The following is a 12,115-nucleotide window of genomic DNA, read 5'->3' as shown; positions in this document are numbered from 1 at the left end:
AACAGGATGATTTCAGAAAGGCCTGGAGAAACTTACATGAACATGATGCTGAGTGAAATGAGCAGAACCAGGAGATCGTTGTATACTTCAACAACAATACTATATGATGATCAATTCTGATGGACGCGGCAATTTTCAACAATGAGATGAACCAAATCAGTTCCAATAGAGCAGTAATGAATTGAACCAGTTACATCCAGCGAAAGAACTCTGGGAAATGAATGTGAACTACTTGAATTTTTGTTTTTCTTCCTAGTTTATTTTAACCTTTCTAAATCTGATTTTTCTTTTTTTCTTTTTTTTTTTTATTATATATATATATTTTATAATATTATCCCTTGTATTCATTTTTCCAATTTACCCCCCCCTCCCTCTATTCCCTCCCCCCGACGACAGGCAATACCATACATTTTACATGTGTTACAATATAGTCTAGGTACAATACATGTGTGCGAATATCATTTTCTTGTTGCACAATAAACATTAGAATCCGAAGGTACATGCAACCTGGGCAGACAGATATTAGTGCTAACAATTTTCATTCCCCTCCCAGTGTTTCTTCTCTGGGTGCAGCTACCTCTGTCCATCATTGATCAACTGGAAGTGAGTTGGATCTTCTTTATGTTGAAGATTTCCACTTCCATCAGAATACATCCTCATACAGTATTGTTGTTGAAGTGTACAGTGATCTTCTGGTTCTGCTCATTTCACTCAGCATCAGTTGTAAATCTGATTTTTCTTGTGGGACAAGAGAACTATATAAATATGTACACATACATTGTATTTAAGATATACTTTAACATGTTAAACATGTATGAGACTGTCTGACATCTAGGGAAGGGGGTGGAGGGAGGGAAGGGAAAAGTTGGAACAGAAGTGAGTGCAAGGGATAATGTTGAAAAATTACCCATGCAAGTACGTTCTGTCAATAAAAAGATATATCTAGATATATTTATATGTATGTGTGTATGTATATATATATATATATATATATTCCTTCCTAATGGAGAAGTGATGAGACGGGACTCCTGAGGATGGTGGAAAAATGGAGTCCGTTTATTTCAAGGGCTTTCCCTTTTTTATAATGTAACAAAAACAACACTGCTCACGTGGGACCACATTAAACAACTTGCTATTGTATATAGTTTGCCACCTGGTATCGCTCTGCTTCAATCTCAACACAGATTGTTCGGTCCCCTGACTTCTCAGGAAGGAGGAGAGCCCTTAGGAGAGACGGGGAGCCGAACCAGACACTGCCACAGGTTCCCTCTGGGCTGAAGGGTTCCCCCACTGACTGTGGCCCTCTACAATGAAGTGCCGGCTCTGTCAGGCACTGCAGCTAGAAGCTGAAGATACAAAGAAAGAGGCAGTGTCTGTGTTCAAGAAGCCCCTGAACGGTCTTCCTTTTAGATATAGCTAGCTTTCTAAGAAGCCCAAATAAGGCACCCACTACTCTCCATGCAACAGGGTAGACCAGGATGGGAACCTCCAGTTTTATCTTCCCCCGTCCTAAGCGTGTGGAGGTTGCGGCTATTATAACTCCCTGGGAGGCTGGGCTCATGTTGCATTAATCTGGGCCTGCCACACTTAGGTGGATACTTTAAAAAAACATGCGACCCCAAATATGCGGGGGGGCTCACGTACCTCGCCAGGTGGAGGTAAGAAGCACGGTCGTGCGGAAGCGTGAGAGGGGCTCTGGACCTTGGGGCTGAGGGCGGGGCCCCTAGGTCCCCGGCCCCCGCCTTAGCCTCGGGCTTCTGGCCCGCTGAAGATGCTCTGGCCGCACTCGCAGCCGATGGGCGGCAGCGTGATCCCAGCGGTTCCTGGAGCAGCGGCTGAAACAGTATTTCAGTGCTACCTCCTCCCGCTCCCACAATGCACAGGGCGGCGGCGGCGGCGGCGGCGATTGGGGAGGCAGCAGCGGCTGCAGGAGCAGCAGGAGCAGCAGCAGCGGCGGCGGCGGCGGCAGCGGCGGCGGTGGCAGCAACAGCGGCAGCGGCAGCGGCAGCGGCAGCGGCATCCCGAGGCTTGGGTTCAGCTCCGAGGACCTTAGTCCGCCTGGAATGGCCAAGTGCCTGCTGCCGGCTGCCTGAATCCCCGCTCTGCCCGGCGGCTGTCGGCGCTTCCTCGGCTTAGACGAGCAGCGGCGGCCCATGCGGCTCCGGCCTCCGCAAAGGCGACAGAGGCGCGGGTGGCCCGGGGTGCGTTAGGAGCATCGGCTCGGGGACGAGGCCCGAGCGGGCGGCGCCGGCACCATGGCCGCCTCTGAGCTCTACACAAAGGTAACGGCCCGTCCCGGAGACAGCATCCCGGGGAGGAGGACGGGGGAGGATTGGGAAGGGGGAGGGGGATGATGGAGCCGACTCGCCCTGGCCAGCTGATGTCACCTCCTCCCCTCACTTGGTCCAGCTGTCAGTTTCTCCTCGGGAGGGAGCGGGATGCCTGGCTTTCTGTGCCTGTGTCTGTCTGTCTTTCTGTCCGAGATTGAATGAACTATCATAGCTTGGGGGGGGTGGGGAGAAGCATCAGAGAAGCAGCCACCCTTCCGGTACCCAGGCCTTTTCTCCGGAGAGGGCCGAGCGCATCCCTTTCGCTGTGGAGATCGGGACCCCTGCTCTTCCAGAGCTGACATGAAACCTTTCACTTTGAAGGGTGGTGGTGGTGGTCGTGTCCATTTTCCAGTCAATTCCTCAACATTTACTAAGCGCCGACTATGTGCCAGTCACTGGGAACAAAAAGGCAAAAGATAGACCCTTCCCTTCAAGGAGCTTCTAATCCAACCCGGGAGACCACAGGCAAGCAAACAGGATGATGGAGACGGGGACGCCTCTTTCCCTGGGCGAGCGCTTTGGCCTCCGAAACTCCTTTCAATTCGATTTTCTGTAGCCTTGTAGGAATCTGCACATTCATCTACTAAAAGACCTTTCAGAGTCCTGAAAAAATCGGAATAGAAGTTGATCAGATGACCTTACAAGGAATGATGGTGTTTATTGTACTTACCCTTGGAGAGGGCAGAAAAGGGGCACTTGCTTAAATTCTTTTTTGTTTGTTTTTGTTTCCTCAGATCCTTTCTTTTTTTTTTTTTTTTAAACTCAGACTTTTTGTTTGTTTTGTTCTTAGAAGACTCTTGGGATCTGGTGTTTTGCTTAACTTTATCTTTTGGTTTACTAATTCAAGACTAGATTTGGGCATTAAGTTTAATTACATTTAATCTGTGCTCTGGATAGTCACTTATCTGGGATACATGCAGATTCCTGCATTGAGTTGAATCAGCTTTAAGGATTGTCCTAACCGTTAAGATTCTGATTCCAGGATTCCTGACTGAAGTAATTGTTTTTCCTATTCTTATTAAAGGGTCTACTGAAGTTTGCAATTCAAGTTTATAATTCCTTAATTTCTTTGTCTGGTTTCAGGGCCATCCACTGGGGGCAATTGCTTTTGAGCATACTCAATGTGTAAATATTTAGTCTTTTTCTCTGTAACAGATCTTTCTGTTTTTTTCAGAATGTTATTACATCCTAGAAGACTATTCTAAAACTTTGGTCTTGATTGAATGTAGTTGCTGCTTTTAGAGTTGTATTTTGCTATCTACTAGTTATACAAAGGATCTTATTTCTTATTAAGTGTGTCTATGACAGACTCTTTCTTTGATGTCAATAGGTAGGTGCAGGAATAGTGAGACCAGCATATAGAAAGGTGAGTTAGAAAGTACTTTGAATAGAAAACCTAGGTTGTGGTCCTGTCTCTACAATCATTTATGTCTATTATCTGGGTTTAGTGAATAGAGGTCAAAATTTTTATGAATCTAAGATCATATCTTTCTTTTATTTTAGTAAATACTTTCAGGTTCTGTGATTTCATCCTTGTTGAGTACATCTTTCCACTGATAAAGATGCTTTAGCTCCATGTGTTGCTGTGGTCAAAACAAATGGATCACTTTGTGGCCAAATTTCTGGTGGAGTCTTTCCTCACTTAGCTAGACTAATGCTCAGCCATTAGATATTCATTCATTCTGCCACAAAGCTTTACACCTTAGGTCAGTCCCATCCATTTTTTATTGGAATATCATCTCTTATTACTGTCATTTTTCTGTTATGATAGAACATTGGTATAGAGCTTTATTGTGAGATATTTCACAAAACTGACATTATCTTCATCCAACTTTGTGAATGAGTACAACTGAGAATTCATATTTTAAAAGTTAAGAATAGCTCTGGCATAAATAAATCTTATCTAAGTTTTGGTTACTTAGTGTGTCTTCTATAGCTGTTCAAATACAATTGAAATGATATCCTTCCACAAGAAATCAACCAGCTAATAAGGCCTTTTAAGTAGAGACTGGTTGCATCAATTTTTCTTATCTACCTAACCACATAATTTGTGTGAAAAAAATTCTTACTGATATCATTGAAATTTTGTTTTTGTTTATTTTAAAATCTTACATCCATTCTTATGATTTCATACATTTAAATTATTCAAGTTTAGATTGTAAATTCAAAAACCTTCTAATGCATAGGATTTTTATAATCCTAGATTTGAACATCAGCTTTTAGCCTATATAAACTTCATTTGAAACTCAGAAGTCTTCACTAGCAACCTTCTCCTAAATACTTTTGTGTTAAAAATAAATTTAGTTATTTGGCTACATTTTGGGATTTGGGCTTGAGCTTTTTAACTCTCTTGGAGTCTTCAGTGTTTGCTTAGAACACTGCTATAGAAAAGAAGAGAATTAGTGATAGTATGTAGCTGTGGAAATGTTATGAAGATTTCCAGAAATAAAGGCTTAATCAGTAGCTGTTTTGGAGGGTGGCAGAAAAGGAATTCATCAGAAGTAGGAAATATCAGAAATATGGAAATAATGGACAAGAATTTATAGGAAAGGAAGTAATACAGTATTACAGGAAATTGAGATGATGGTAATACATCAATTTTGGCACTAAACTTTAAATTATTTTAAAACAACATCTCTTTAGATTTATATTGGATTTAATAGAAAGGAACTTTTCCTCTTATGAGGGAAATCATCAAATTCAGAAAGGAGTAGTTTCTGTTTTCTGGGATTTACAGTTTATACATGGGTCAAATCACATTACTGTGAATACTAGAACACTATCCAATTTCTCTTGGTAAACCAAGATGCTATTAATTTGGTTAAAACAATCAAAACATTTTCTATTTTGAAAACTTTTTTCTACAAAGAAAATAACCAATGAAATACATATTTGGAATGGTAGTATGCACTCAGATAAAACTTATGTCAAAACATTTTATTTGAAAAAAAAATGTTTTCCAGTGTAAACTGTCAAATCGGAAAATCTCCCTTTTTTTTTTTTTTCTCATAAACTGATCTCCCATCTACTTATACATTTGATTTCATTCATTTCAATTTTATGATGGGCTTTTCTTGATAGTTCATACATAAAGAACTTAAACATATAATATTTAGTTTTTACAAAAAGATAGAGGTAGAAAGGACAAGTATTATTATTCCCATTTCAGATGAAGAAGTTGAAACCCAGTAGTTAAATTATTTAAATGGGTTAGGTAGTTGTGTTCTTTTGACTCTACCCTCTTTCTTATCCATAACCTCTCTTTCACCATAAGCTTTTATTTTTTAAACATAAATAGATATCATATTGAAAGAATCTATTCAAGTGCCTTATAACTTTTTTTTTTTTTTTTTGGATTATTTGCCATCTGACTTTTCTTTTAATCTTTTTTGGTTGAACTTCTGAATGGGTTGCTTATATTTCTTTCCATTTGCTTACCCCTCCCTCCCTCACCCCCTCTAGTCAGACTTATGTTCTTTTATTCTATTGAAACTATTTTTTGACCAGTGACCTTCTTTAGTCCAATTTGATATTATATTATCAATCAAGAAGTGTTTATTAAGTATCAATGTTGTTCAAAGACAAAAATTAAATAGTACTTACCCTTAAGCAGCTGACATTCTGTATAAAACTAGATATGTCTATACATTGGAAAGATAAGGTAATGTTGTGGAAAGGGGGAGAAGGCTCTATGTATTTAGTGGCAATTGAGTTGAAAATGATTGATTCTGAGGTGTGGAGGTGAGGGGGATTCATTCCAGGCATGATATTCAAAAGGATAGTGATAAGGGAGTGAGAATGAATAAGAAGAATGTGGAACTAGAAGAAGGTCCATTTGACTAAACCATTGAGTGCATAAAAGATTTGTTGTGTCCAACTTTTCATGATCCTTTATTTTTTTTTGGATGGGGAGTGTTTTTTGGCAGAATTACTGAAATGCTTTGTCATTTCCTTCTTCAGTTCATTTTACAGATGAGGAACTGAGGCAAACAGGGTTAAGTGACATATTCAGCTAGTAAGTATCTGAGGCCAGATTTGAACTCATGAAGTTAAGTCTTCATGATTCTAAGCCCAGTGCACTATCTACTCTATCACTTAGCTGCTCCACATAAAGGAGAGTACAGCATAATAATACACTGTGAAAGTAGATTAGATTTAACCATTAAAAAAAAAAATTGGTTTTGACCCTGAGAGAAATAGGGACCCCAGTGTGATCAGATCTGAATTTTAGGAAAATCTGTATATGGTGGTTGGGTTGGAGAGGAGGATGGAGATACTTGAAGCCAAGGAGATCCATTGGGAGACTATTGAAATAGTCCCAGTGAGGAGGATCAGGGCCTGAATTTGGGTTGGGATTGTGTAAGTAAAGAGAAAATGAGATTGTGAAGAAAAATTTACAAAATTGGTAACTGGTTGGAGGTGCTACTTTATGAGACTAGATAGTTGGAAGGATTTTTGTGGTCTTGACAGACAGAACCAGGAAAATTTGGAAGAGGCATGGATTTGGGGGAGGAAATGAATTTAGACATGTTGATTCTTAGATGCTTAGGGAACATTCATTTTGAAAATGGTCAGTAAGCAATTGGTGATGTGTGATTGGAACAAAAGAGAGACTAAGAAATATATAGATATGGGCATCATCTGCACAGATGATAATAATTAAACCCATGGGAATTAAGTCACCAAGGGAGAGAATATAGAAAGGAAGAGAAGTCTCAGGATAGAACTTTGGATTATATCCATTATTTGGGGATAGGATATAGCCAGTGATTCAGCAAAGAGACTGAAAAGAACTAAAATTAATTATGAGTTCCTGAATAGTTTTGCACATTGCGAATTTTTAAGCATTATTTTGTATTGACTTTCATTATAATTTCATATGTTTTCTGGCTCATATACATAAAGGTATATTTAAAAATCTTTACCAAAAATATTCCAATTGCCTTGTGTGTGCATTAATTCTCCAGCATAACCTTCAAAAGCTTAGTCAGGTTCATTCATTGAACTTCTACCAACTGTAAGCATTGCAGTATATTAGAAAGATATAAAAATGTTGTTCCTATCCTCAAGGAGCTTAAGTGAGATTAGCCATGAATACCAATATTAAATAAATTAAATCAAAATAAGTGCAAAAGAGGAGTACAATGTATTACTAAGAGGAGTGAGATTCAATTTGGTCTAGCCTTTTCTGGATAAACTTCCTAGAGGCAGTAGCATTTGAAATGATCCTTGACATAGGATATAAGCTGAAGTTGGGGAAACTGTTTCAAACATAGGATATTGCATTAACAAAGACAAAGGTGAGGTGATGTGTTCCTAAACAGAAAATATTCCATTTTGACAGCAGCATAAGGATAGTATGTTATAGAAATAGTACTATATGTCTGGAATGGTAGGCTCAAATTAAATTGTAGAGAACTATAACTTTTATACTTAGGCACTGGACGGCTAATGCCTCCTTCCTTCCATTTGCCCCTCCTTTCTCTTCCTCCTCTCCCTCCCTCCTTTCCTCTCTCTCTCTTTCCCTCCATTCCTCCCTTCCCTCTCTCTCTTTCTTCCTTTCCTCCTCCTTCCCTCCTTCCTTTTCTTCCCTCCTTTTTCTCTTCCTTCACCCTTCCTTCCTTGTTTCCTTCCTTTCTTCTCTTACATGTCAGCAATAAAAAAAAAAAGATGAAAATAGCATGCTTTTATCTGCAGTCAGCCTCTATAGTTCTCTCTGTTTGCAGATGGTATTTTTTATACTAAGTCTGTTGAATTGTCTTGGATCAATGTAGTGCTGAGAAGAGCCTACTCTTATCATAATTTATCATCACATAATCTTATGTTACTGGATGCAATGTTCTCTTGGTTCTGCTCACTTCACTAAGCATTAGTTAATAAGTCCTTCCAGGATTTTCTAAAATCAGCCTGCTCAGTGATCAGAATTCTTATATCTTTAAAAGTTATCTTTCCTTACAATGTTGCTATATATGTATAAATTGTTTCCCTAGTTCTGGCTACTTTATTCTGTCAGTTTATGTTGCCCAGTATTCTCTGAATTGTTTCTTTTGTCATTTCTAACGGGACAATAATATTCCATTAAATTCATATGTTACAATTCATTATCAAATTCATATTTAATGAATTTCCTAGTTGTTTAAAGAGGTAATCTAAGATAGATATCTCCTTAGATTTTAGGTTTTTGCTTCTCCTTTCCCTTCTCCCTTCAATCTCCCAAGAGAGTTAGGAAGTTGTTTTTCTTACATTTCCTTGCTACTATTATCCTTCTTTTTAATCCTCATGCCTACTTTTTTCCTGTTGAATTTGATGCATTTTTACAACAAACTCTCTCCCATTTTCTCTGTTTCTGTGTTTCTCTTTCCTCCCCTTTCCTTTGTTCTAATATTTCTTACAGTCTTATGGAGTCTTTGGTTTCTCTTTGGTTCATTCTAGTTTTTAGGAATTGCAATCTCTAAATGATATTTGCTACATTATGTTCTAAATTGCTTTGTACTCATTCAAATTCTTCCTTGAAAGCTTTTAGTTCTTTTTTTTTTTAAATCTTTTCAATGATTTTTTAAAAGATTTTATTATTTATATAAAAAGAAGCAAGCACATCCATCTCTTAGTATGCAGATTTGCTTTAGTTTTTTAATATATGATAAAATATGTATACTGAAAATTGTTTTGATGTAAATTTCTTTATCATTTATTGTTATTAAATGTTTGACTTGTATACCTATTTTATATATCTATATACCTGGGATGATGTAAAAATTCTTTGGGTAAAAAGGGGCTGCTAATGGAAAAAGTTTCAGAAATCCTGGTATAGTGGAAAGAATACGGGCCTGAGACTCAAAAGCCCAGGCTTTTAAAATGATTTTTATAGGAATTCATGTTTTTATAGGAATTCATAGTAGAAAACTATCTCTTTGTTGTTGTTGTTGTTGTTGTTGTTGTTGTTGTTGTTGTTGTTGTTGTTGAGTTTGGGAAAGGAATCCCAAAAGTTTGGAGTCACAGACCCATGTTGCTGTGGCTCAAAAGAATTTTCAGTCTTGAACCCATTTCCTGGTCAAGGGCTAAGTTTATTGTAATTGTAATGCCCAATAAAGTGGGCTAAATTCTAAAAGAATTTAGCAAAATGCTAAGAGAGAGGAAACACCTTTATCCAGTTTTCTATCATTGACATACTAATTCTATAGCCCAGAGGTAGGAGTGGTCACTTTTGGAATTTAGTTCTCACTGACCAACAGATTATCACTATCTCAAGAGTTTGGTTTGTGGGATTATCCTGAGGCCAGAAACTGACTGTCAGCAATGATTTGAGGAATGGTCTATTCAGAATGAGACAAATTATTATTCTTAGATTCGGTGTGAGAAGTCCGTGAGGCAGACTTCAAAACTGGAAGATTTAGGATTATTGATTTACTGTTAGAACAGAACCCTCCTCAGGGACCTCAAAATCATTGTTGTCTCCCCTAGAAACTATATTACATCATTTACATTTGCAGTTATCTCTTTTTAGAGATCTTTGGATTTGCAATACATTTTTATTTTTTACACTAGACTCTGTTTACTTTTATTTACTCATCTTTCCAGCTTTAGTTTCTCACCTGGGGCTTTGATCAGGACTGGGTCTTACCTAGTGTTGTACTTTTGAATGGGTAGTGGCTTTATTTGGCTTTGCCGTAGGTCCCCTCCTGTGGCTGACCTCTCTTCCTGAAGTTAGATTTAGGGCCCTATCAGATGTCTCAAGACAGACTTCAGAGTTTTTTTTTTGCACCTGGGATAGCCCAGTATGAGTACCACTTTAATTGCTATTGACTGTTGCTTTTAGAGATTTTCAGAGTCCTAACCCCAGGGCTTTCAGATTACTTTAGTATTTTCTCTGAAGGGGTTTCCTCTCATGTTTTCTCTGGACAAAGATCATAAAGCTTTGAAAGTTATACTTTGTCTACTCTGTCTCTGTTCAGGAAGGCTTCTATTATTGTTATTAGCTTTTCTTGAAGGCCCCCTTTCCTATTGCCCATGATTTCCTGGCTGACATTTTGTTCATTTATGGGATAGAAGAAATTATTTATTGTAGTTTTTTATTTGGGGGCTGGTGTGAACTTCAGGATTTTTTTTTTTTTTTTGATTAAATATGTGGAAGCAGAATGGAAGCAGAATGGAGTCAGATACAGGTTTTGTTTGTTTTTTTTTTGCTGAGGTAATTGAGGTTAAGTGACTTGCCCAGGGTCATACAGCTAGAAAGTATTAAGTGTCTGAGCTCATATTTGAACTCAAGTCCTGACTTCAGGACTGGTGCTCTATCCACTGAGCCATCTAGCTGCCCCAGATAGAGAGAATCTTGAATTTGAGATTGCAGAAATCAGTAAAGAGATAATATAGGTCCTTGTGTATTAGAGTGATATGAAAAAATGTAAGATGGACTTTACAACCCAGAGCAGAAAGGGTTGGAGGTGGGATTTCTGAGAGTTACTGAGTTACTGCATTTATACAGATGTGAGGTCAGTCAGGAAGGGCTAGTCTAATGTGACAACAGCAATAGAGAAGAGATCAAGTATTTTTAAATAACTCCAGAGTTTCTGATCTGGGAAACTGGAACTTAAAATCTTCTTTCATTGGGAACATATCCTGATTCTGCAGGCTTGGGAATTTAAACAGTCGATATCATTGCTTTGAAAATTTTTAAGAAACCTCAAAATAGTCTTTCAGATTACTTAAATCAAAAGGTACTTTAATTTGTATTCTGAATGCTACTCTTGCCACCCTTAAGAATGATAGTTCTTTTTACTTATATAAAAATTAATTATTAAATGTTCTAATTCATTGTTAGGGTCAACTATTTATTCCAGGTAAACTTTCAAAGCCTCTCTGGTTTTGTGATTGAGTGTTATTGGAGAGAAGAAAGGAAGAGACTTAAATCTTTAATTTTACTGTTCTCACAGTTTCTCTTTTAAACCTGTTTTGTCATTCTGGGGACACATGGCCCTTTTAGAGAAATCTTGGATATACATGTCTTCATTTCAGCCAGTTCCTGATTCAAGTATTAAATAATTTGCATTTATGTGATTATAAAATTACTATAAAATATTTTATCTTATTTGATCCTTAATCTTGTATCACCTTCATTTTATAGATAAACAAATGCTTAATGAAGTTTGATACTTTGGGCAAGTCTTGGCAAGGCCACACAATATAGACTGAAACCCAAATCTTGGCTTTTTAAGCCTAGTATGCTTTCCATTATTATTATTACAATAAGCTTTATTATTAACATAAACAAAACCTAAAATGAGGAAGTGGGTAGAATAGAAATGAAAAATATTGCTGCTATGGGCCACCCCTTCTTATTGTAGCCATTGCTGATGGACAAATTTGCCCCTTAGTAGATACTCCATATGGCTAATCCCTCATCCAAGAATTTGCCCTCTTGACACCTCACCTGGCCTCCTTAGGTAAATCCAAAAAAATAAGTGACTACTTATTATAACAAGTGGATACAGATGAAAGAAGGGTCTCTCTGAAAATGAATCTGAATGTTTAATTTTGTCCCACTAATGTAATGATTGCTTTTAGCAGCTAGTAGGATTAATCTTGTATGGAAGGGATGAGCATGAAGTCTCTTATTAAATTTAGATTCACCTTTTTTTGGGGGAAGGATTAACCTGGGAAAGTATCTGGGCTGCTAAAGGATAATTCTTTGAGTGAGTAGAAGAAAATGTCTGGATAGTTATTGTTATTTCATCCATTCCTTTCTTGATGTCCTTGGTTTATGATCACAAAGTTTGTGAATTTTATTT

General features: G+C 37.8%; 1 protein-coding gene across 4 annotated transcripts in view; it reads left to right on the top strand.

The window, feature by feature from the left end:
• Positions 1–1,889: 1,889 nt before the first annotated feature.
• The window catches only part of MYO5A (myosin VA), a 182,440-nt gene continuing 172,214 nt past the window's right edge, over positions 1,890–12,115 (top strand). For all 4 annotated transcript variants that reach the window (XM_074294534.1, XM_074294533.1, XM_074294532.1 and 1 more), the window contains exon 1: positions 1,890–2,282. In XM_074294534.1, the coding sequence (XP_074150635.1) occupies positions 2,256–2,282 (27 nt within the window). In that variant the 5' untranslated portion in view covers positions 1,890–2,255. The remainder of the gene's footprint in view (positions 2,283–12,115) is intronic.

Source organism: Sminthopsis crassicaudata, chromosome 2 (genome assembly GCF_048593235.1).
Source record: "Sminthopsis crassicaudata isolate SCR6 chromosome 2, ASM4859323v1, whole genome shotgun sequence".
NCBI lineage: Eukaryota > Metazoa > Chordata > Mammalia > Dasyuromorphia > Dasyuridae > Sminthopsis > Sminthopsis crassicaudata.
This window is presented reverse-complemented; position numbering and strand designations above follow the sequence as displayed.